Source organism: Symphalangus syndactylus, chromosome 8, assembly GCF_028878055.3.
Source record: "Symphalangus syndactylus isolate Jambi chromosome 8, NHGRI_mSymSyn1-v2.1_pri, whole genome shotgun sequence".
In the NCBI taxonomy this organism is placed as follows: domain Eukaryota; kingdom Metazoa; phylum Chordata; class Mammalia; order Primates; family Hylobatidae; genus Symphalangus; species Symphalangus syndactylus.
Window position 1 is genome coordinate 82,510,400 of NC_072430.2, and position 26,252 is coordinate 82,536,651.

Here is a 26,252-nt window from a genome sequence, read left to right on the forward strand (position 1 = left end):
TCAAGTCAGTAGCTTTTTAATAAAATGAGCAGAATCCCATCACAACAACAGTTCTTTGTTACATGAATTCAAATACACAGCAGACCAATCATGTTCCCTGAAATTTAACAATCATACTTAATAAAGGCCTGTTACTGCTGTCCCTCAAGACTCTAATTCTAAAGGGCTTCCTTTGAATTCCCTTTATAAAGCTTTGTGCAAAGAAGAGCTTAAGCACCAGTAAGAAAGACTGTTGCTAGCATTTTTATTTCATCAACAACAAACATGCAGTTTCTTTCTCTGATGTGCATGGCACTGTAAAATGGGTGCTACACTCTCCTGTGGTACAAAGTTTATAAATACAATATACTGATACAAAGTTGAAGCCATTAAAAAGAGCTTGATAACAACTATGAAGAGAATTAAATCTGGAGTGTTGATGGAATCTATGAAGAGATTTAGAAACAAGACATAAACGCTACGGTAAAAGTTTTACTTGGGAAGGGGCCAGAGGGGAACTTTTTATGTGCTACTGAAAGATTTTTTAAGTTGCTCCAAATTTACTTTCTTTCTGCTATTATCTTTAAATACTGCAAAGCATTGTGAGCTGCATCACTTTGTGCATTGCCACAGGAGATACCGGAGCCATGACAGACCGTGATGGGGCTGGTGGACAGTTCAGCAAGACATTGATACTGTCCATTGGCGCTCAGTTCATCTGTAATGACACATTCAAGGATGATGATTAATGTCCAATATGTATAAAGTGGATCCCTTTGTAAAAACAATACGATTCTTATTATTGTCTTTCTTTTTAAGCATCCATGGTATACTACACCACTCACAATCTTTGTTTTGCTTGTACAAACAAAAAACCACAACCGCTCAGCTGTAGCAGTTTTCAAACACGTTACGCTTCATAATGATCCAACAGCATTAAAGACATACAGATATCTAGGCTGCACTCTAGCTCACTCAATCAGAAATATACGGTTGGGGGTGGCTGATTCCCACACTTAAAAAAAAGCTCCAAAGGCAATTCTAATATAGTTAGTTGAACACTATTTGGAAATTACTGAACCACACAGTAACTTTCCCAAAAGGGAAAGAACCATTTGCTAGAGGACTGGAGAGGTTGTATTTTCCACTAGGAAGTCATTTTCAGGAGGCATTTCAACCAGGAATAACTTGGGTCAAGGCAAAACCTCCCTTGTGTCTTCTATTAAAAAAAAATTTAATTGATACATAATAATTGTACGTATTTATGGAGTTGTCCGTTCATGTTCCTAGGTTTTTTTTTTTTTTTTTTTTTTTTTTGAGACGGAGTCTCGCTCTGTTGCCCGCCCAGGCTGGAGTGCAGTGGCGCCATCTCCGCTCACTGCAAGCTCCGCCTCCCGGGTTCACGCCATTCTCCTGCCTCAGCCTCTCCGAGTAGCTGGGACTACAGGCGCCGTTCCTAGGTTTTAAGTCTGTGCAGAGTCTAGTTCTTTATTTATACTGTAAACGGGTCATGGTGTTTTAAAAACAATACCTGACCCAGGAAACAAATGTTCTTCCCATCAACTGATGAGCCACTCTTACTAAAGATGGCTAAAATGAGGGCAAAGAGGAAGAAATAGAAACGTGCGGTATGATTTATTTAAAGAGGCATAATAAAAATGTTATTTTTGATATTCTATTTAGTGGAAAATATCCAGATACAATGGGATTATTTAATGAGTGAAGAGGCTTTCTAGTTCTAGTATCTAGGTTCTTTTCTCCTGACCCTCCAGCCTCTGCTTGAGGCTCATCCATGTTGTAGCATATATCAGAACTTCATTTCTTTTTACAGCTGAATAATATTTCATTGGAAGGACAGTCTACAATTTGTTTATCCACTTATTCATTGATGGATGTTTTGGGCTGTTTCTATCTTTTGGCTTTTGTGAATAGTGCTGCTATGAATATACAGGTATCTGTGTGTACAGGCATTTGTTTAAATACCAGTTTTTGATTTATACTCCTAGGAGTGGAGTTGCTGGGTCATATGGCAATTCATTTGAGGAACTGAGAAGCTTATTCCATGGAGGCTGAACTGTTTTATATTCCCACCAGCAACGTGTAAGGTTCCAGTTTCTCTACATCATCACCAACACTTGCTATTTTCCATTTCCTTAATGATAGCCATCCTAGTGGATTTGAAGTGGTACCTTATCGTGGTTTTGATTGCATTCTCTATTGACTAATGATATTGAGCATCTTTTCATGTATTTTTTGGTCATTTGGTCATTTTTCCTTTTTAATTTTAAAATTTTGAGACAGGCTCTCACTATGTTGCCCAGGTTGGTCTCAAACTCCTGGGTTCCAGTGATCATCATGCCTCAGTCTCCCAAAGGGGTGGGATTACAGGTGTGAGCCACTTTGCCCAGCCCATTTGTACATCTCCTTTGGAGAATATCTAGGTTCTTTTGAAGGTAGTTGCATATAAACTAGCCAAATTAACAGACTGTGGTTTTTAGATGGCTTTCCATATCTACAAGAACTATTTAGTTCTCAAAACTGGGAAGAAATGTTTCAGAGGCATCATTAATTCATAATCTAAAAATTTATCTCAGGTTTCCTTTTTTCCCCCAGATTCTGTATCCTCCATAGTCCTATCCATGACATGGGTCGTTCATCTCTGTATTCTAAACCCTCAACAAACTGTAGACACTAACAAATATTTATTGGATGAATGCATCAGCCACCTTTTCTTTTTTTTTTTTTGAGACAGAGTCTCTCTCTGTCACTCAGGCTGGAGTGCGGTGGCGCGATCTCGGTTCACTGCAACCTCCGCCTCCCAGGTTCAAGCAATTCTCCCAGCTGAGCCTCCCGAGTAGGTGTGATTACAGGTGCATGCCACCATGCCTGGCTAATTTTTGTATTTTTAGTAGAGACAGGGTTTCACCGTGTTGGTCAGGCTGGTCTCAAACTCCTGACCTCAGGTGAACCGCCCGCCTTGGCCTCCCAAAGTGCCGGGATTACAGGCGTGAGCCACCGCACCCGGCCTCCAGCCTCTTTTCTTTTTTTTTGAGACAAGTTTCACTCTGTCACCCAGGCTGGAGAGCAGCGGCATGATCATGGCTCACTGCTGCCTCAACCTCAGGGGCTCAAGTCATTGTCCCCACCTCAGCCTCCCTAGTAGACTGGACTACAGGCATGTGCCACCACACCTGGCTAATTTTTCATCTGCCACCTTTTCTAACCATCTGTCTGCACTGACTTCCCAGGTTCTGCATCATTATTGGTTTACTGAGACAATGCACTTGACCCGTCCTTCAATCCCAAAGTAGCACAGAATATCAGGAGTTCTTTGAGCCCCTAAGTGCCCTACTTTCCCAGGGTCAGGGGACCCTAACAAGCAAGGTCCCCACATCTTTCTGTGGTTGGATATGGATATAAAATTTCTCATACATGTTAAATCAAGATACTTTGGCCAGGCACAGTGGCTCACACCTGTAATCCCAGCACTTTGGGAGGCTGAGGTGTACAGATCACTTGAGGTCAGGAGTTCGAGACTAGTCTGGTCAACATGGTGAAACTCCCATCTCTACTAAAAAAAAAAAAAACTTTGGGAGGCCGAGGTGAGTGGATCATGAGGTCAGGAGTTTGAGACCAGCTTGGCCAACAAGGTGAAACCCCATCTCTACTGAAAATGCAAAAACTAGGTGGGCGTAGTGGCACACACCTGTAGTCCCAGCTACTCAGGAGGCTGAGGCAGGAGAATTGCTTGAACCTGGGAGGCAGAGGTTACAGTGAGCTGAGATCACACCACTGCACTCCAGCCTGGGCAACAGATCAAGACTCATCTCGGGAAAAAAAAAAAAAATTAGCCAGATGTGGTGGTGGATGCCTGTAATCCCAGCTTCTTGGGAGACTGAAGCAGGAGGATCACTTGAACCCGGGAGGCAGAGGTTGCAGTGAGTTGAGATTGTGCCACTGTACTCCAGCCTGGGCAACAGAAACAAGACTCTGTCTCAAAAAAAAAAAAAAAAAAAAATCAAGACACCAAACACACACAACTAATTAGCTTTATAAATTGAATTAAAAGAAAATCCATACTGACTTGCTGTCCCATCTGTCCATATTTGTCTATCCAAATGATTAAGGGCTAGAGAAAATACAGATGATGATGGCTGAGGTGAGATAAAACTATAAATTGACTTGGTTCCATTTACCTCCCAGAATCAGCATACAGTGACAAAGTAGAGAGAAAAGGTCTGGGCACCACAAACTTGGTACTTGTGCTAGAAATGTAGGTGCCTTTTCATTTGCCTAGCAGGGTCAGTTTAACAGCCAGGGTATCTTCTGGGACTCTTCCCCAAATCTTGCTCTACCACTGACTAGCTATGTGATCTTGGGCAAGTTTCTCAACCTTTCTGTGCCTTTCTTTCTTCACTTATAAATAAGGATAACAGAATTTGCTTCATAGAGTTAGTCTGAGGATTCAGTAAGTAGATACATGTAATCTTAGAACAGTGTCTGACACACAGTAAAACTCTATCTTTGCTATTGTTGTTTTTGTTATAACTGATAGATGTTAGCTATTATTACTATCCACAAGAATGGGACATATCAATTATATATATTACTAGCCTAGTAATTACATATACTTAGAATCTCTGATCAATAAATACATTATAACAGAAATTTTTGTTCCTCAAACACATTTTTAAATAAACATGTCTTGGGAAAGCCAAAGAAAAATAAATCATACCTATATCCAAATATGTTATATTAAAACCTTGTTCCTTGGCAATTTCACTAAGCAGCTGGATGTAATCTGTATTTGGAATACTAAGGAGGCTTCTTTTCAGTAAGTTGATCTTTTCACCAGGAGAATTCCTCAAGGAATGCCAAGTACATCCTAAAGAATGTCCTACTACATTTGTCTGAAAAACAGAGATGAAGATGAAGATTTAGACTCTTCATCAGAGATGAAAATTTAGACTGGGTTCCAACACCAGTACCAGTATAATTAAAAGTACTTATTAAGCACTTACATTTAATATGTTATAAAGCATGTTTAAATGGATAACATTTGGTTAATTTTCCAATTTAAACAAGACAACATTAAAAAGTACAAATTTAACAATACTACAAAATATGTTTTTAAGAAGCACTTGCAATAATATACTGAAAGCATTTTGTACTTTGTATAGTACAAGTGTTTCTCAGTCGAGTTTTCTGATGGTCACATTAAGAGGTACAAGATATTTGGGAGCACCATAAGTAAATCCACAAATAATTAAATCTGCCTAATGGAGCAATTTGCAGATTAAAATATAAAACAATTTTCATATCTTTGGTTTTTTTTGTATTAAATACCAATCACTATAACTGACAGCTATAAAACAGGAAAAAAAAAACTAAAATAACATGAAATGTGCAAGTTGGGTTTGAGGAATAAGTCATTCAAATAAATGACAGGATGTCAAAAAGTTCTTATCAGACTTCTATCCCAGAACCCAACTGAGTATTTTTTTTCCTTTTTCTTTCTGCTTTTCCTCTTTCCTTTATTCTCCCCTATATCCTTCCCTTTTCATCTCTGTCCGTAGAATGCCTTATATTTCCATATTAGTTCATGGTTCTCAATTGCTTTCATATGCCATTAATAAAAACAACTACTTTCTGAAGTAAGTAGGGTTACTACTCTTAATCTTGTTTTATTAATGAGCATGACAGAGGGGAGGCAATTTCCAAAAGATTTTATAGATGGCATGATATGGAATTAAGTTATTTGTTAGATTTACCAAATAAAAATTTACATTATAGAAACTTTAAAATAGTTTTTAAATAAATTAAAAAAACACTATTTACATGGTTAAAAAAATACATACATGCACTAAGAACAAATATATAATGAAGAGTACAGTCTCTTTTCCTTACCACCCATTCCCTGAAGACCTCTGTTCTATTTCTTAGACGTACTGTTAAACATTTTTCAGTATCTTCCCATAAATGTTCTATGCATATGCAAGCACACACAATCTTTTAAAGCAAGTGATAACTTACTCCTCTACATCTTGTTCATTTTTCTTTTATCAGTGCACATATATGCACTGTATTTACATTATGGATCTCCAACTGTGAGCTTTAGGTTGTTTCTGGCTTCTTGCTTTTACTAGCAATAAACACTCTTTTGCACTTGAATGAGTTTCTCTGTAGAATTATTTCTAGAAGTGGAACTGCTAAGTCAAAGAACATGTACACTTTTAATTTTGATAAATACTTCCAAACTGATTTCTGAACCAATTTATACTCCTACCAACTGTCTTGGAGGGGGCTTGTTTTCTCATACCCTCACTAATACCAGCTATTATCAAATTTTGTAGTTTTTGCCAATCTAAAAGGTGAAAATATTTTATCTTTCATGAATAAAGTTGAATATTTTTTCTTTTTTTCCCTTAATCGTTTGCATTTCTTCTATTGGGTTGTGTCTTTTTAACTGATGCATAAAAGCTTTTTTAATTTTCTCTTTTTTAAGAGTTAGGATCTTGCTGTGGCTTAACTCTCAAACTCTTGGGCTCTAGCAATCCTCCCACCTTAGCCTCCCGAGTAGCTGGGTCTACAGGCATGTGCTGCTGTGTGCAGCAGATGTGTACAAAACAGCTTTAAAGGTAGTACTGAAAACAGTTCCTTTATAGTTCTATGTTGAAAATAATTTCTTCCCATTTTGTTTTTATTCTCTTGATTTTATTTACAGATTTTTTGCTGTGCAGTAGGTTTTATGTTGTCAAATTTATTAATCTTTTAATCTTCTAGGTTTTAAGTTAAAATGCTTTCCCCATGCTAAGATTTTTAAAAAGAAAAACTCTTCCATATTTCCTAATACTTATACTGTTTCAAATTTTTATGTTCAAATCTTTGATCCATCTGAAATTTACTTTGGTGTAAGGAATAAGGAAGCATTCTAAATAGATGTCATACACATAAACAAATATATATATAGCCCCCACCCAAATGTGGATGTAAACCGTTTCTACATCATTATTGAATAATCCATCCTCTCACCCACTGATCTGAAATCTCACTGTTGCTATATAGTATGGTCCTATGTGGATTAGCATATACACCTGGATTCTATTCGCTCCGCTGACTATTCCTGGCCCAGTAACTTGTCTGACAAGTTCAGTTTTACAGTATGTTTTGTTCTCTGGTAAAGCAGCACACCCTTGCTCTCCCAACTCTTCCTTTTCAGTTTTCTTGGCTATTCTTGAGGGTCTTTTTCCAGATAAACTTCAATAAAGGTGTATCAAGGTCCAAAATGAACGCTGGTAGGTTTTTTTTTTTTTTTCGAGTTGGAGTCTCGCTCTGTTGCCTAGGCTGGAGTGCAGTGGCGCGATCTCTGCTCACTGCAAGCTCTGCCTCCTGGGTTCACGCCATTCTCCTGACGCAGCCTCCGGAGTAGTAGGCGCACGCCACCAGGCCTGGCTAATTTTTTTTTTTTGTATTTTTAGTAGAGACGGGGTTTCACCGCGTTAGCCAGAATGGTTTCTATCTCCTGACCTCGTGATCTGCCCACCTTGGCCTCCCAAAGTGCTGGGATTAACAGGCGTGAGCCACTGTGCCCGGCCAAACGCTGGTAGGTTTTGAGTGAGACCACGTTACATTTAAATATATTTACAATGTTTTCTGCTCTATTCTTTAGTAGACTTTTCCTCACGTGGTCCTGTGCATTTCTTTTTAAGTTTATTTTCAGATAGCCTATCCCTGTTTCTACAATTTAAATTGGGATCTTCTATATTCTAGTTATTATTTGTAAATAAGAAAACTATTGACTTTTTTCTAGTATATTTTCTCAGAATAGGATTTTCTATTTTTCTATAAAATGACCAATGTTATCAAGCTTCGTAAGTTTTGTCAAAGTGATACACACATACAGCAAAAAATCAAATAGTACAGAAGTATAAAAGCAACAACCTCTGCCTTGCCCCTTCTCCACCTTCAGGTCCCCTTCCCAGATACAATAATTTTTAGCTTTTTATTTTTAATTATTCTAGTTGTTACCTACATAACTCTGGGTAATATGGAAAAGCTATTGATTTTGTATATTAATTTCATAATCAGTTACCTTGATGAATTCTCTTATTCTAGTAGTTTTTCTTTAGGGTTTTAAAGGGATACAATCATTGCAGTTAGTAGCCATTTTATCTCCTCTTATTTCCAACTTCGCACTGTTTTCTCTTGTCTAATTTGTTTTTAATTGGTGGGTACTTCTAGAACAAGGTTAAATAAAAGTGGTGTTGGTGGGCATCCTTATTTCTGATATTAATGGGAATGAGTATAATGTATAAACATATAACCATGATTTTGGTTTTTTTCAAGTTTTTATTAGTAATGATTGCTGAGTTTTATCAAAATTTTTTTGGCATCCATTGAGAGGATTATCTATTACTCTTTGACACATTAATGTGGTTAAAGTAACCAACTTACTAACCTTGAAATAGTCTCACATTAGTTAAATAAACCCAACTTGTCAATGCTGTATCATTATTTTAATATTGTACTGAACATTTTACAAAGGTGTCTCACCATAAGGCATATTAATCTATAATTTTTTTTTTTTCTGTTGAACTTGCTATTGTCAGGTTTTGGTGTTTGTATTATGTTGGTTTTGGAGAATAAATTTACAAGTTTCCTTTATATTATCTGTACCTTGCCTGAAAAGAGTTTAAATAGCATTGGAAATGATCTCCTTTGAAGATTTGACCAATTTCACCTGTAAACCTATCTGTGCTTTGTAATTTTGGTGATATTGTTGACTCAAATTCCAAAAGCAGTAAATGCAGTGTTTTATATTTTTCTATTAAAAAAGTAAAATCAAATTATATTACTCATTTGTATATAGTCTTTGATTTTTTTTCTAAAGAATGAGCCCTTATTTTATCATAAGCTCAGTGAAGAAGTTGCTACAGTTGTACTTTTTTATTTCTCACCTAATATACTACTCTCAGATAATGTACCACATGACACACCTATCTATGAATATCAGAATCTGAAGTTATCTATCATGTGTAGGCCAATCACTTAAGCTCTGAATTTATTTGTTCAGCTACTTGATATATTCACTTAGCTATTCCATAAGCACTTCAAATTCAATATTTAGTTCATTATCTGCTCCCCTCTTGCTATTGCCAAGTTTAAAATAGTAATTTCCTCCCTTTCCCTTGCTTCCCACATCCAATCAGTTACCATGCCCCTTTACCTCAGTTTTCTAAATAACTTTAAAATCTACCCATCTCTCTCCATTTTCCCAGCCACTACCTTAGTTCAAGCTGTCATGTCTCACGTGTCTTCTATAACAGCACTCTCGCAGGTCTCTTTGTTCCTAATTTCATTCACTTACCATAATGCAGCCAAGTGATTTCCTTCTAATGTACAGACTAGATCCTGTCCTTCCCAGATTAAAATTCTTTAATGACTTTGTACTACCCTTGGGATAAAGTTCACTTTCCTTATATAGGGGTCCCTTTAAGATTTAATCCCTCTTTACTTTGCTGGCCTCACTGAGACTCCCTCCCTCCAACACTATGTTCTACACACAACAAATCACTTAGGGCTCCTAGACTGCATACGATGTTTCACTCCTGGCCTTTGCACACGCTTTTTCTTCTCTCTGGAATTCTTTTCCCCCATTCTACAGGTCTTGGCTTAGACATTACTTCTTCCTGGAATCTGTCTCCAAACCTGTTTTGGTTGGATGCCTTCTTCTGTGTTCCCACATCACACTCTGTAAGGACTAGTCTATAGAGTTCCTTCTTTTCTGTAGTCTGTAAGCTCCTTAGAGACAGGGACTGCTTATTCACTGCAACCCAGTATCCAACACAACACTTAGCACACAGTATGAGCTCACTAAATGTTTGCTGAGTGAATGAACGAACAAACAAAGGGATGGAAATGCGCTGTCACTTTGAAGGCAAAAATGGCACTACTGGCCTATCATCTTTAGATCCTGTCCTGTTATTCTGAATTTGACTGTGTCTCCCAAGCTCTCTTACCTAATTGCCTCTGTGATCCTGACTCACAAACAGGAAGCAGTTAAAAATGGGGTAGTGTATAACTGAATAATGAAGAGATTTCTAAAAATTGCAACTCTGAAGTAGCTATACAATAAGAAATCAAGGAAAGTTTCCTACTGCAAGAAATGCTTAATGACATTAACATCATAGCTGTCAACATTACTCACTAAAGAAATGTGGTTCTCTGGAGAAATATTACTAAATTTGGCAAGAAATTTCTCAGCAGCATTCCTTTTGGCTTGCTTTTTTGATGCCCCCTTTCCTGAACAAAGAAAAAGAAATGGTAGATTTAGAAAAGAAATTAGTGTCCACAGAGGATGATCAAACGTATAAAGTATTATGTTTAATCAGAGAACCTCATGGTTTTTATTATATGCTAGACTATGTTCTTACTGACCTGATATCTTTGTTTGTTACGCTATTTTGTTTGTATAGCTATTAATTCTTCTTTTTTTTTTTTTTTTTTTTTTTGAGACAGAGCCTTGCTCTGTCACCCAGGCTGGAGTACAGTGGCACCATCTTGGCTCACTGCAACCTCCGCCTCCTGGGTTCAAGCAATTCTCCTGCTTCAGCCTCCCAAGTAGCTGGGATTACAGGTGCCCACCACCACACCCGGTTAATTTTTTGTATTTAGTACAGACAGGGTTTTGCCATGTTGGCCAGGCTGGTCTCAAACTCCTGACCTCAGATGATCGGCCCGCCTCAGCCTCCCAAAGGGCTGGGATTATAGGTGTGAGCCACTGTGCCAGGCCTGTATAGTTACTAATTCTTACACTTTTGAAGGCATTTAAGTTTTTCTTTAATAGTTATGCTTTCTGTTTTCCTATAATAGTTGTATTTTCCTATGTCTAGCATTACTGAACCATATTTGGTTTAATTCTGACCAATTATTCAGATTTATTAAAATACACCTGAATTATAACTCCTCTCTCTCAATGCCTATTTCCTGCTTGTGATCTTCTCTAAACTGACGATTATATGGAATTCCTTTTAACAGGAATAAGAAAGGCACAGGGGATGCTGGAGTTGAAAGATATCATAAATACCTACCTCCATGCTTTTGTTTTATAGATTAAAAAACTGAGGTCCAGAGAGATTAAGTAATTTGCTTAACTTTGCAAATCAAGGACTGCATCAAGGACGGAAGCTGAGGTTCCTGCTTTTGGCCTGGTGCTTTCTGTACTGGCCCACACTACCTCCCAAAGGCAAATAGTTTCCTATTACTTGAAACTATTATCTAGCTAAGGTAAAATCCCATTTTAAGCCACTTTTAAAAATAACAAAAACATGCCAGAGAAGTTAACAGGAATTCTCACTAGTACTTTTTAAAGTGTTTCTTATAGTTTATATAGTGACAGTGTTTCTTATAGTTTATATCCTTGATAACATAGAAGTTGCTATAATTAAGATAATTTTCATTTTTATCTCACTGCAATTATTTGCCATGTAGTCTCTTATCAATCATATCATTTTCAAGTGTAATCTTCCTCTAGTGCTATTTTCTAGATAGAATAGCTGTTAAAATCCAAGAGATTTACTATAGCTTTTTCTCCAAAGTGAGGTTTTTTAAGTCACTAATTTATCAATGAAGACTGTTTAAAGTACAGAGCCAGCAGTTTGTCTATTAATAATCTATGATTTTTAAAAATATCAAATTAAGAAGACTTAAGTATCTTAAGCCAAATATTTATACTTAAGTTCAACCTCAGAAAGTCAGAGACAAGAAAAGAGGAGTGTATCAATTTTTCTGCATAGAAATATTTGAAAACATTACAACAGAAATTTCGATAGTCATTCATCATCTGAAAATATTTCAAGTGCCTTTAATTGTAAGAAATAAGTACCAGTTTCCATAAATGACTCTAGCCTGCAAATTGTGGTATATTCTCTCTTATGAGCAGGTCCTCCCTCCTGGGAAAGGGTATATTCAGGAAGTCTCCAGCCATGATGAATAGCCAATTCCTATAAAATCAAGATGAGGCTTTAATAGTAATTTTATGCAATGGCTTAATCACATAGTGTTTTCTTAATTTTGATCCCATTTCTATGTGTATGTTTGAAAAGAATAGTGATTTTCTGCAACGGAAAAAAGAGGGAAGACCCTCTATTTCTCAAAGACATTCCCGCATTTTATATTTTTATACCCCAATACCAAAACTGAAGCAGTTTTGTACTACGAATGGTGTTCTTGCATTAAACCACAGTGAGCTGGTATCAGACTTCAACTAGAAAAACAGGCTACTACCGCCCTCTTTGGGAACACCAGAGGAGACCATCTACAGGTTTCACTGTTAGCAGTTCCTAAAGTCCCTCCCCTCCTAGCTATAGACTTCCAAACCCACAGCTGGCCAAGAACACATGAGTAGGGACAGCAAACAACAGACTTGGAGGAAGTGGGGGACAGAAGGTGAAGAAAACTATAGAAAAGCTCATAGTGCAGGAAAAGGAGACCAAAGGACTGGCTGAATAATGGGGAGGGGAATGGCCTAACAGAGCATATGGATAATCTGCAAGAAGGATATTCTGCATATAGAAATTCAAAGCTGAATATATGTGTGTGTTTGTGTGTGTATAGATATAAATTTTTTTTGGTAGAATAAGCAAATAAACAGACTCCTTTTCTTCAGTTAGGTTCACTGATTTGATGTAGGCTCTTTATAAAGTCTTCTGTCTAAACAGAAGTAGAAAGAGATTTGTCACAAGAGTAGCAAGAACTATTCTTAAAGTATAAAACACTCTACCCATGTGCACTGAGGGCCTATTGATCTTAAATGAGAATTCTATAAGCCAAAGGCAAATACTGTATAGGAAAGAAAATCCAAAACATAAATAGGAAAATAATTTCAAGTTAGCTCTGTAAATCTAGTGATCATAAGTTGGAAAACAAAATATATCACTATCTTGTCTTTAAAATATTAATTCCTTGTGTTAGCCCCTCTGACATTACAAACTTATTATATATTTCATCAGTAGGCAAAGAACTGTTCAACTTACCTGTAATGAACCAATAGGATTAAGCTGGTTCTTTGGTTGCTTGGAAGGGTCAGGCATTAAGGGGTCAGGAACTGCAAAGCTAAATATTTTTTAAAAGTGTTAAAAAAACAAAATAATTTCCCCCGAATTATGAAATAAATGACAAGCATTTTCTAATTAACTCTCTAGGTCTTTGCTCTTGTCATTCCTTCTACGTAGAATGCCCTTTTCTCAGACCTCTTCTATGGGAATCTGATCTGTCATCCAAGATATATCTCAAATGTCACTTCCTCCAAGAAGCCTATCCTTTTACCCCAGTGGTTTATAATCTCTCCCTTCTTTGAAACATTATAACACATGGTTTAATCCTTTCTTGAGGAAATTGTTTTACCATAAATTATATACTCTTACAAATACATATAATTTGTCCATCCTTCACCACACCTCTCCCCTGTTCAGACTGTAAGCTCCTTGAGGTAGGGCCTATGTATCACTTACCTACATAAGCTTTGTGGTGTTTTGTACATAATAGGCATGCCATAAAAATATATTTAAAGAATACTGTTACAACTATACAAAAAACAGAAGAGTAACAATGATCCAGAAAATTTAGCCTGGCAATGTGAATAATACAGATTATGTATAAATACTGTTTTTTCATCCACACAACTATGAAGAGAGATCTGTTTGATCTATCATCTGCTCAGTGCTGGGATAATCCTCTAAGATTTACATGTATCCTGCAGAAAATAGATGGCTTAGATGAATTTGGTTTTAGCATGTGGGGATTATGATTAGGGAAAAAGAGAACAACCTCTTCTAGGGAGTTTGGAATTACTAGTTACTTAGCAGGTCAGTACTTAAAATTGAATAAGCGGCATTTCAAGGTTACTACCACCTAGGCAACTGGAGTCATTTTTCCATGACAAGTGAGGTTTAGTTATTGCCACTTCCTCAAGGTTTTTTTTTTTCCAACTGTGAGAATTTCAAGCTTTACATAGGCTGATGAGATATGAGTATTCACTTACAATGCTGCATGCCGAAGCTACCCAAATAATTGTGATGGAGAAGTGAGAAAGTCTCTGTATTAAGTCAGGCCACTTTAGGCCTGATTACAGCTTAGTAATTCCCATTTTATCTGTCAAGAAGCACACATATAGTAAAGTTTGTTAGCTTTTTTTGCTGACAAAAGTGAAGTGCCAAGATGCAGAAAGGACACTCCATACCCCTCATTTCTACAAATGTACTTAATGGTTGGGTTCACCTTCAGGCTGTACAGAAACAGCATGGCCATCACCAGTGGGGGAGAACCCAATACCTGCCATGTCATTTGGCATGTCTTTTTTTTGTTTGTTTGGAGACAGTCTTGCTCTGCTGCCCAGGCTGGAGTGCAATGGCATGATCCTGGCTCACTGCAACCTCTGCCTACTGGGTCCAAGGGATTCTCGTGTCTCAGCCTCCCAAGTAGCTGGGATTACAGGAGCGTTCCACCACACAAGGCTAATTTTTTGTATTTTTAGTAGAGACGGGGTTTCACCATGTTGGCCAGGCTGGTCTCGAACTCCTGACTCAAGTGATCTGCCCACCTTGGCCTCCCAAAGTGCTGGGATTACAGGTGTAAGCCACCATGCCTGGCCTTGTTTTTCTTTGAGGCAGGGTTTCACAGGCTGGAGTGCAGGGGCACAATCTTAGCTTACTGCAATCTCCGCCTCCTGGGTTCAAGCGATTTTTGTGCCTCAGCCACCCAAGTAGCTGGGATTACATACAGGCACCTGCCACCATGCCTGGCTAGTTTCTGTATTTTTAGTAGAGACGGGGTTTTGCCATGTTGGCCAGGCTGGTCTTGAACTCCTGGCCTCAAGTGATCCACCCACCTCAGCCTCCCAAAGTGCTGGGATCACAGGCGTGAGCCACCCCGCCCAGCCTGGCATAGATCAATTATAATGCATGACCCTAGAGAATCAAGCATCATCTTGTGAAATGCAAGGCTTGTCTTGGGCAGCTGCTTATCTAGAGGGTTGCCATGTCACTGGTTAGTTCTAAACTACCCAAACAGTTTAGAATGATTTACAAAAAGAGAGGAATACTACATGAGAACCTAACTACACCCCTAATCCAAAAGCCTTTCTACGACTAGGGAACAAAAAACCCATCCCAAATTCCCTGGGTCTCTACTGTCAACTATAAACTGATTACACAGATCGTACTTCAGGCACATGTGAGTGTACGCACAAGAAGAACGTGAAAGCATGCCAAGCTCCACAGTGCACCCAGTGGACACTGCTTTAATATGTGAGATGCTCCAGGACCAATATTCTATCTAGAAACACCTAAAGTAGTAAAAAAATCTTACTTTGGAAAGATATGTCAAGAATGAATATCCCACTTAACATTCTCTTCTTTTGGTATATATTATATAATAAAAGAAAACCTCTGCCTGCTTCTTCAAAATTAGAATTCCCAAAAGAGTACTTTTAGTGGATCTTTCTCCATCTCACACTTTGTTTTCTTCAATGTAGAAATAATAAAAGTCTAAATACAAAATGTTAATATTTACAAGCAGCACTGATTTTCTACTGTTGTATCCCATTTAAAAAAAAAACAGTAAAGCCTAGTTCATGAGCGCCTTCATTTAATAGCTAATTGCTGGATTTGATTGGATAAAGTTTTCTTTAATGGATGATAAGTTTTCATAAGGAAATAGAATTTGAGAGGTAGGATGCTAACAACTGTTCACTTTGTTGCTTTGTAAGCATGTTCAAATTTTTTTTTTTTTTTTTTGGAGACGGAGTCTTGCTTTTTTGCCCAGGCCGGACTGCAGTGGCACTATCTTGGCCACTGCAAGCTCCACCTCCCGGGTTCACGCCATTCTCCTGCCTCAGCCTCCCCAGTAGCTGGGACTACAGGCACCCGCCACCGGCCCGCCTCGGCCTCCCAAAGTGCTGGGATTACAGGCGTGAGCCATGGCGCCCGGCCAGCATGTTCAAATTTTTAATCTTACCTCAGCCATAATATTTTTGAGCTGCTGAATACAAAGAAATTTAGCTCACCAAATACTTGCATTGGCTTTCAAAATGTTTATGGCAGCCTCTGCAGCTCTATGTTTCGCCAGCTTCTTACTTGTACCTTCACCTGAATTAAGATTTAAAAAAAGAAGTCTTTATCTCCTACAAAAAATGTGCAGCTTACAAAGATGTTTTCAATACACAAAACAAAGTCACTATAGATTTTACATACACATACTAGGTAATAAAAATATGTACTATATGTGGTTATATACTGTAATAAAATATTCACCATGTGAAAAATATTTTAAAAAATAACTTTTAAAGTTCTATATATTTAATTCTATGCATACCTGCATAAAAATCCTTATTTCTACATTACATATGTTTATTACATAACATGGTAATAAAGTAGACCATGTCACACCTCTGAAGAAATGCAGCTTAGTATTTTACTCTTCCTTTATTCCTGGAGGGGAAATTCTTCTGCAGCAAGAAGTTTCTTTTAAAGGAACCATTTACAGCAGAATTGTTTGATAGCAAAATGTGCATAATTTTATTCTGACAGCCTGTCCTCTAACGTATCAAACTGCTCTGCTAGGCTGAGCAGTCATGATTATGTGTTGGGTACAACAGGAAAGAGTTTTATGGAATAAGGTGACAGCTTGTTATGTATCTTCTGGACAGTCTGTATCTTCTGCATGGGTAGCTAAGTTGGGACAGGGATAAGACTGACGTCTAATTTCAGTAAGCAATCACAATGGCAAATGATAAATTCCATCTTTTTCCTTTTAAGTTCAAACTCCCATACCCTCATGGAATATGTTTCAAGTGTGGCCTTCAAGTGTGAGAAGACACACAAACCATATATTTATCTGCTAACAGAGGTATTAGGGATATAGCATACAGGGTCCCTGCCCTCAAGAGCCAACAGACTAGTGTGGGATTTTTGTCTGTTAATAGGCACCTGAAGTATGGAATGGGGATATGTTACGACAAGCCTAAGTGCAGGCTGTAGGGGAGTACATAAAAGCAGCGGCTCTCGTACTCTTTGTAAGGATTCAGAAAGGTTTCATGAAGGAAGAGATAACTAAATGGAGACCTAAATAATGAGTAACAGCTAATAAAGTGAAGAGAGATGGGGGAGTAGTAGGAAGAGCATTCTAGGCAGAGAAAAAGAGCACCTGCAAAGGCTCAAAGGCAACATACAACACAATGTTCTCAAGAATCCCAAGTAGTTGGCTTTGGCTAAAGTGTTAAGAGCTTTTTTAAAGTGTAAGAAGCAAGGCTGTAAGTCATGTTAAGAAACATGGTATTGGGCTGGGCATGGTGGCTCACGCCTGTAATCCTAGCACTTTAGGAGGCTGAGGCGGGTGGATCACCTAAGGTCAGGAGTTCGAGACTAGCCTGGCCAACATGGCGAAACCCCGTCTCTACTAAAAATACAAAAATTAGCCGGGCGTGGTGGCGGGCGCCTGTAATCCTAGCTACTCAGGAGGCTGAGGCAGGAGAATCGCTTGAACCCGGGGGGGCGGAGGTTGCAGTGAGCCGAGATTGCACCACTTCACTCCAGTCTGGGCATAAGAGTGAAACTCCGTCTTGGAAACAAACAAACAAACAAAAAACATGTATTTATCCAGAGGGTTAGAGGGAAACCACTGAATGGATTTTGAGACGAGGAAGACATATGAATGCTAGAAAGAACACTGGTTATTAAGGGTGGGTGAGGTGGCTCACGCCTGTAATCCCAACACTTTAAGAGGCTGAGGTGGGAAGACTGCTTGACGTCAAGAGTTCAAGACCAGCCTAGGCAATGCAGTGAGACCTTGTCTCTACTAAAAATCAGAAAAATTAGCTGGGCATGGTGGCGTGCACCTGTAGTCCCAGCTACTTGGGAGGCTGAGGCAGGAGGATTGCTCCAGTCCAGGAGATTGAGGCTGCAGTAAGCTATGATCATGCCACTGCACTCCAGCCTGGGTGACAGAGTGAAACCCTGTCTCAAAAAAAAAGAATGAACACTGGTTGTTACGTGACAAAAGGACATCACAAGACTAGAAGGTAAACGTGTAGCTACAAGACTGCAGCTACAATCCAAGTGAGAGATGATGGTGGCCTAGGCAGTAGCAATGGCCAGAAGAGAGAAGCAGACAGATTCAATGGATATTTAGTGGATTATTAAACTCCAATGGATAGAGTTTAATAACAGACTGGACAAGAGGGAGAGAGACGGGAAGTAGTTAGGAAGACAAAACCCACATTTCTACTGAACTAGGCGACTGTGGAGCCTTTACATAGAAAGGGAATGCAGGAAGAATGGGTTTGAGGGAAAAGATGGATTCAGTTTGGCACAATGAGAGGCTTGAGGGGCCTCTGTGTCATCCAAGCAAAGATGCTCAGCAAGCACAGACTGATACACTATTCTGTAACTGGGCTTGGGATGTAGACAGACATTTCAGAATATTAGCCTTTAGAAAGTATCAGAAGCCATTGAGGCAGATAAGCTTGCACAGGAAGCCATGGTAGTGTGAGAAGAGGGCGTAGGCAGAATGGTTGCCATAGGTTGTTAATTTGGGGTCTAAAACACATTGAGAGGGAAAAACCCTCCCTTTTCTTGAATTCTTCCTGATTATCTAGAAATAGACTAGCTAAAGTAAGTAATGCAGTGTTGACTCTATGGTTCCCATGGGGACCCTTCCGGCCAGCACCTACAATCTAACTGCCTCACACAAAAAAGTTTTAAACTTTTCTTAAAGTGGCGTCAATTAAAGGACTCCAAACTTCCAGGGACACAAACAAATGCTGCCTTCAGATTTACCAGATGGTAGAACTTGAGCCTTCCTACTAATTTTTTTTCTTGGCATTCTTCCAAATTAAATTTAGCATCCAATGTTTTCTGTGTTTGCAATTAAATAGATACATAAGAAAAATAATGTCCACATTTACAAATGAGCAACTTTAGTTATGATTTGCTCAAGCTCATAGACCAAAAGAAGGCATGAACTTTAAAATTTCATTGCTATGTGACTTCATTGCTATACGCATGTTACTTATAATCTCTCTGAACCTGTTTCTTCTTGTTTAAAAAGTGGATAATATACAAAATATCTGTTCAGTTTCGAAAACTAGAAGTTATTATGTAATATATGAGGACCTTCTCCCCTTTATTTTGTTTGGATACAGAATCAAAAGTGGCACAATGGACCTAAAGTGCCAGATGAGTCCATACAGAGAGGAGAGACGCTCAGAAAATTCTGGGGTCATGCCTCCTGGCATCTGCTATAATCTATGAAACTTCACAGTACCTACTGACCCAGCTATGACTGCTCCAAAACCTTTCCTGCTTCCCTCTAATTCTTAGAAGAACCCTAGGAGGATCCTAGGGTATGAGAAGAGCCGTGCAGGATGGCTGGGTAACTTTTTAGTTTCTGAGCTTCCTTGGTATCTGGGGAAGAGAAAATTAGGAAGAGAATCAGATGCAGCTGGAAAGCCCTAACGACCTGAGATGAGAGGTCTCGGTTTCAGAGCCTGTTACTCACAGCTGTCTGGCAAAAAGAGAACTTTTCCGAACTGAAAAGCAACACCAAGTATTGACTGCCAACCCACTCGGTCATCCAGGTTAACTGTGTATACAGACCTGTGCAGGTTATGTCACCAACGGTTACTCTGAAGGTGAAAGTGGGCACGTGTATTTGCACATCAGATCTTTCACATTCATAAACTGGGATGTTCTTGGTCTTCATGCCGTATTCGTGTAATACCTGAATCGGTGTTTTCCCTGGCTTAGCTGTTATCATCTTCCCCAAACTGTAAAAACCACAAAAAGGTGTGCTTTGCATGCCAAATTGGAGATTGAAGCAGAAGCGTAGAGGCCAGTTTTAACCGCCACCGACGGTGACGAGGGAGGCGCCGAGTTCCCCGGCGGCCAGGGCCAGAGCTGGCGAGGCTGGGGCGCACCTGTCTTCTGGCCCCGCTGCGGCAGTCACCCCGCAGGGGCAGACGGGGTGAGCAAGGTCTTTAGAGAGAGCACTTGAATGCGGGTAGGAGAGATTCTCAACCGAACAGGGCTGGCAGCAGCGCCGCAGCCTCTCAAGACAAACCTGACGATCCCTTCCCGGGCGCGACGACCGCGCGCCACCTCCGCCCGCCCCGCGCGCCGCCGGTGGCCACGAGAGAGGCGGGGCCCGGCCGCAGACCCCAACCCTCGCCGCCGAGAGGGCGGGGCCGAGCACCCACAGCCGCGGAGGCGTGGGCGCCGGGCAGGGCTTTACCCAGAATGCCTCTGGAGGGCCGGTTCCCCGCGCCCCGGCCCCGCCGCCCAACGCTCCCGGCCCTGGGGCCCTGACTGCCCGCACGCTGACCTGAAGGTCCCACTGTCCTCGCGCTCCAGCGGCGGGGCCTCGGCGCGGTGCCTGCTCTGGGACATGGCGAGAAGGGACGGCTCAGCGGCTGGAGGAAGAGCGGTGCGGAGCGACGTGCTCGCTCCCCGGGTCGCTGTTCCCCAGGAGGAGCTCCAGCGCCGCCACCTCCTCCGACTCCCCCGCCTCCTGCTTGCGTTCCTCCAGCGAGGGGGCGGGCAGGGCGGGGGCGGAGCCTTGGTGGCGTAGCTCCGGCTACGCCCCCTCGCTGCTCCGCTGCGGGCCTCCATCCCGGCCCAACTCCGCCCCTGTCCCTTCCAGGGTCCGCCCCCTTTCCGCCCTGCTCCCGCCTGGACACAGGCATTGGGCTACCGGGGATTCTCCGCACCCGCCCCTGCCGGCCCTGACCAGCCTGCAGTAACTGGCCCCTAGGCCGCAGTTCTTTGTCCTTAGCAGGAGGCCGTTTTTTGCCGGGAGAGAGGGATTGTCCGGCGTGGATCTAGGGTCGTTGAGGCCTAAAGTGAAGCCTTTGTGGGGAGGACGGATTGGGGGCTGGGTCACTTTAAGAAAAAGATTTTAAAATTCCGAAGGCAGAATTCCAGGGAGTCTCCCGGGCCTGGTCCTGAAGCTTGAGACCCCGGATATATACACTCCAGGGGGCTGCGGTGGGCTCTTCGGGTCCCCGAGCCCTGTGTTTCGGAACACGCGGGGACGTCCAAACACCCCCACCCCTTCCGCCAAGCGGGCTCCTTTGTCTTCTGGGCTTTCGTCGCGAGATGGAACGCTGGGTCAGTGCATCCCAGCAAAACACGTTAGGAGTAAACGAAGGTCTTTCCGGGGACCTGTGTAGTCGGTTGTAATGGCGTTTGCCTGGGATGCAGCACCTTTGGTGGGCCATTAGATGTCGTGTCGCTTCTCCAGGGACTTGCTAGGCACTAGCAGAAATGCCCCCCCGTGCTTACTCGGTGTTATGGAAGATTGCTTGCACAATGCTATTCGTACGAAAGGATATTATTAAAAGTGATTTATGGCCGGGCGCGGTGGCTTACGCCTGTAATCCCAGCACTTTAGGAGGCCGAGGCGGGCGGATCGCCTGAAGTAAGAGGAGTTCGAGACCAGCCTGGCCAACATGGTGAAACCCTGTCTCTACTAAAAATAGAAAAATTAGCCGGGCGTGGTGGCATGCGCCCGTAATCCCACCTACTCGGGGGGCTAAGGCAGGAGAATCGCTTGAACCCGGGAGGCAGATGTTGCAGTGAGCCGAGATCGCGCCACTGCACTCCATCCAGCCTGGGCGACAGAGTGACTCCGTTATCAAAAAAAAAAGCGGTTTGTTGTTTTGTTAGCATGTGAGCCCTGGATGCTTGAAAACAAGTGAAAGATGTTCAGAATCTAATCAAATTATATCATTTGATGCTTTAATTAGAGCCTATTCTTTCTTCCTCTCCGTCTATATATGTATGTATATAGATTACTATCCATCACTGTTTTAATGGATATCTTATTGGAAGGGCTACATAGTCACTATTTCAAAATATATGAACTCCGCCTAACACCTATGGCAAAACATTTCAGCACTCAGGTAAAATTCATTTTTTGCCACAAAATTACTTAAAAACAGGCCAGAACTTTATATAGCTCTTCTTAAAGGTTGAGTAGCTGGGATAATAATGAACAAAAAGAAGGCCGGGCGCGGTGGCTCACGCTTGTAATCCCAGCACTTTGGGAGGCCGAGGCGGGCGGATCACGAGGTCAGGAGATCGAGGCCACCCTGGCTAAGACCGTGAAACCCCGTCTCTACTAAAAATACAAAAAATTAGCCGGGCGTGGTGGCGGGCGCCTGTAGTCCCAGCTACTCGGAGAGGCTGAGGCAGGAGAATGGCGTGAACCCGGGAGGCGGAGCATGCAGTGAGCCGAGATCGCGCCACTGCACTCCAGCCTGGGTGACAGAGCGAGACTCTGTCTCAAAAAAAAAAAAAAAAAAAGAAACAAAAAGATGGAGCAGGACTCCATTTCAAAGAGATAGAGTCTGTGTGCCCAACTTCAGAGTAAGAAACCACTAGGTAATAGTTTATATAGTTACTTGGTTACTTATATGTAATGTGGCTTTATTTTTTAAATAAATATCTACATATAATTGTTTATATCTGTGAATTCATATTTAATATTAAACACAAGTTTTGTAAGCATATAAGATGGAAAATGAATGGAATGCTCAATGAACTGTATGCCATGAGGATTCAAAACAGCACTTTCGTGTTGCCAAAATTCCAGTGGTGGACTTGTAAAGGAATTCCCTTTGGACTAGGTCCACTGTAGATTCTATCCAGGACTATCGTTAGTGCCTAAATTGCATTGCTTCCCACAGCGCTATATGCTTCCCTTAAAATTGGCCCATTGCCAATGGCAAATCACTATCTACTGTGATCCTTATCATAGACATTGGTCATATTTTTACGTTATTAGTCTTCTGTGTATATTTCAGTGCTATAGCCTGCCATTCCAAATTAAACATGCTCTTAGCATATCATTTTACACCGTTGATCTATAATTCATTACCTGAGCACATGAGCGGAGGCAGTGAATTATACAGTGGTAAACTACTTGGTGAAGCCATGCTTTGTATTTTTAAGATGTATGATTATATTTAAAAACAAGCAATGCTTAATTTTGTGCCTGATTTTCCTCTTTAAAAATGGATTTATCTGGGGGTTGCAGTTGATGACGTTTTGATTTTAATATGTTTGCTGCTGCTACCAAGAGCTTTGTCAAGCAAGTTGGAGATGGAGGGAGATTAGTTCCTGTTCCAAGCCTCAGTGAAGCTGACAGATATCAACCTCTAAGTCTGGTGGTAAAAAAGAAGCGATGCTTTCTGTTTCCTAGATATAAATTTACTTCAACACCTTTTACACTGAAAGATATTCTCCTAGGAGACAGAGAAATTTCAGCTGGTAAGTTTAAATGTTTGGGAGTGCCAACTCATTCATCTGTATTATTGGCAACCTAAACATAGGTCATATATGCTACTGACGTTAGTAATACACATTTTCAATGATTAAAGCAACTTTTATTATGATGGTAGTATAATAACATTATTAAGATTAACAATGCCAAAAGTTTATATAATATCAAATCTCTTATTGGTCAAATAATTTTCAAATCTATCAATTATTTTATAAATTGTTTTAACCAAATCAACTTAGAATATGACATATTTCTTCATCTATAAAATGGGATAATATTTGGGCTTACCTATGTTATATGGTCAAATGAGATGAAAATAATTTGTATTTATTTTTTACAATTCAATTATTACAATTGATAAACTGAAATGTATTTGAAGGGTAGGTTATATAATAAGCTGATATTTTAATGAGTTACTGCTTATAAATGCTTATTTTTCTTTTAATTGCCCAGTGGATCTTGATGCTTAAGAAGTTCTGTTGGCTGAATAGAAAATTTGAGTTCCTTTTAATAATTCTGGCTATGTGTTTCTTTTTGTTGTAAGATTAATTGAATTACTACTTTAAATCTTGGTGAGTCATGTTGCCTTTCTCTAACATTTGGGTAATGGAGTCTTCAATTGTAAATTAACATGTTACTATATATAATCTACATAAGATAAAGACGTTTAAAAAATACTGAGTTTCTTCTCATAAAGGTATTTCATCTTATCAATTACTGAATTATGAAGATGAATCAGATGTTTCACTCTATGGAAGGCGAGGTAACCATATTGTAAATGACGTTGGGATTAATGTTGCTGGATCAGATTCCATTGCAGTGAAAGCTTCGTTTGGTATAGTAACCAAACATGAAGTGGAAGTATCAACATTACTCAAAGAAATTACTACACGGTCAGTATAATAATCCTAATATATTTCAGTGTTTTCATTAAATACTTCAGCTATATAAACTTCATTACAAAGAATGCTTAAAGCATTGAGGTTGTATTTTACTAGTGTAATTTGCTAGATATGTTTGAAATACATTAATAGTATATCCAAACTTTGAATTAGGATAGATATCAAAAATCACTTGTCTTAAGTCAGAGACCTCAGGCCCCAGATCAAGGAGCTAACTGATGAAGAGGCAGAGAGTCTGCAGCTAGAGGCTGACCAGAAAAAGGATGCAGAGAATCATGAGGCCCAGCTCAAGAATGTCAGCCTTGACTCCCCAGGGAAGTAGGAGACTGAGGAAGATGAGGAGGAGGAAGATGAGTAGGACAAAGGAAAACTGAAGCCCAACTTAGGCAACAGGGCAGACCTGCCCAATTACCGCTGGACCAAGACCCTGTCGGAGCTGGACCTGGCAGTCCCTTTCCATGTGAACTTCCGGCTGAAATGGAAGGACGTGGTGGTGGACATCCAGCGGCAGCACCTCAAGGTGGGGCTCAAGGGGCAGCCAGCGATCATCGATGGGGAGCTCTACAACGAAGTGAAGGTGAAGAAGAGCTCATGGCTCATTGAGGACGGCAAGGTGGTGACTGTGCATCTGGAGAAGATCAATAATATGGAGTGGTAGAGCTGCTTGGTGTCCAGTGACCCTGAGATCAATACCAAGAAGATTAACCCTGAGAATTCCAAGCTGTCAGACCTGGACAGTGAGACTTGCAGCATGGTGGAAAAGATGATCTATGACCAGTGACAGAAGTCCATGGGGCTGCCAACCTCAGACGAACAGAAGAAACAGGAGATTCTGAAGAAGTTCATGGATCAGCATCCGGAGATGGATTTTTCCAAGGCTAAATTCAACTAGCCCCTGTTTTTTCCTCCCTGAACTCTTGGGGCTGAGCTACAACCACCCAACTTTCTTTCCCACTCTTCTCTGGGACTTGTGGGCCTCAGGGCTTGGGACAGGTATGGGACTGGCCCAGGCACACAGGTCCCAGGGCATCAGGAGAAAGGCCGGGACTTGGGGTCTTGTCCTCCCCAATTGGCCTGCTGTTACACATTAAAAGGATTTGCTTAAAAAAAAAAAATCGCTTGGCTTAAACAAAACTTTTAATTGTTCCACAAAATTACTTTTGCTCTACACACATTTGCTAAATTATTAGATTTAAATAATACAGCAATCTCTCTGCAACAAATAGAGTCCCCTTCAACAGACTTTCAACAGATGAGTGAAACATTCTGCATAAGCATGTTTTAAGGAAATAGAGAGGAAAGACAAATTATTACATTTCTTATGGGTGTATTTTCTGACTATTAGGATTGCCTTGATTTACTATTAGGTGAACTATGAATAACACATGATAGCAAAAAATGTACTTGATTATGTGTAATTAGATGTTATAGAGTCTTGTGAATGTATCTTCTTTATTTTAGAAAAATTAACTTTGACCACAGCTTGATACGTCAGTCAAGGAGCAGCAGAAAGGCAGTATTGTGTGTGGTCATGGAGAGCATCCGAACCACACGACAGTGCTCACTGTCTGTGCATGCTGGAATTCGAGGGGAAGCAATGCGGGTAAACCACACTCGTTGGGCTTTTCTTACTAACTAAAGTGTTGCCATGGGAATTTTTTTAAGTATTGAATTTCTACTCAGACTTGTGTATTTTGTGAAATGTTCTGATGAAAGAGCTGCAGTTGTATAGGATTTTGCACAGCAATGTCTGCTCTAGAATATAAAAAAAAAAAAAACGAAATCTTGGGATTCTAAAGATGTGTAATATAATGCAAAAACAGTAATCCTTGTGAAATTATGTGCATACTGGAGTCCCTCAAATTACTATTTAAGTGTTGTTTTAAGAATAAAAATTGAGTGAGTTGAATTGATTTTATTTTTAAGTGATACAGTTTTTGGCTGGGCACAGTGGCTCACGCCTGTAATCCTAGCATTTTGGGAGGCCGAGGCGGGTGGAACACTTGCAGTCAGGAGTTGGAGATCAAGTTGGGC

The 26,252-nt window shown here is 40.4% G+C and overlaps 2 protein-coding genes and 1 pseudogene across 11 annotated transcripts in view; 2 read left to right on the plus strand and 1 right to left on the minus strand.

Moving 5' to 3' along the window:
- On the minus strand, positions 1–20,655 carry PRKRA (protein activator of interferon induced protein kinase EIF2AK2). Of its 7 annotated transcripts, XM_055289860.2 has the most exons (8): positions 20,356–20,655; positions 19,632–19,801; positions 16,043–16,124; positions 13,014–13,092; positions 11,864–11,981; positions 10,187–10,281; positions 4,715–4,889; positions 1–697 (listed from the first exon to the last, which is right to left on the minus strand). In XM_055289860.2, the coding sequence occupies exons 1-8, from the start codon at positions 20,640–20,642 to the stop codon at positions 540–542; spliced, it is 1,164 nt and encodes a 387-aa protein (XP_055145835.2). In that variant the 5' UTR covers positions 20,643–20,655; the 3' UTR covers positions 1–539. The 7 variants fall into 7 exon arrangements, with proteins under 7 accessions (XP_055145835.2, XP_063500882.1, XP_055145836.1 ...); XM_063644812.1 differs by lacking the exon at positions 19,632–19,801 and having other exon boundaries at positions 20,356–20,588; XM_055289861.2 differs by lacking the exon at positions 20,356–20,655 and having other exon boundaries at positions 19,756–19,778.
- The window catches only part of PJVK (pejvakin), a 10,968-nt gene continuing 5,366 nt past the window's right edge, over positions 20,651–26,252 (plus strand). Inside the window, exons 1-4 of one of the 4 annotated variants that reach the window (XM_055289866.2) lie at positions 20,651–21,934; positions 23,114–23,303; positions 24,014–24,209; positions 25,680–25,821. In XM_055289866.2, the coding sequence (XP_055145841.1) occupies positions 21,809–21,934; positions 23,114–23,303; positions 24,014–24,209; positions 25,680–25,821 (654 nt within the window). In that variant the 5' untranslated portion in view covers positions 20,651–21,808. The remainder of the gene's footprint in view (positions 21,935–23,113; positions 23,304–24,013; positions 24,210–25,679; positions 25,822–26,252) is intronic. The other 3 variants (XM_055289865.2, XM_055289867.2, XM_055289868.2) reach the window with 3 other exon arrangements.
- On the plus strand, positions 24,283–25,671 carry LOC129487320 (nuclear migration protein nudC-like; annotated as a pseudogene).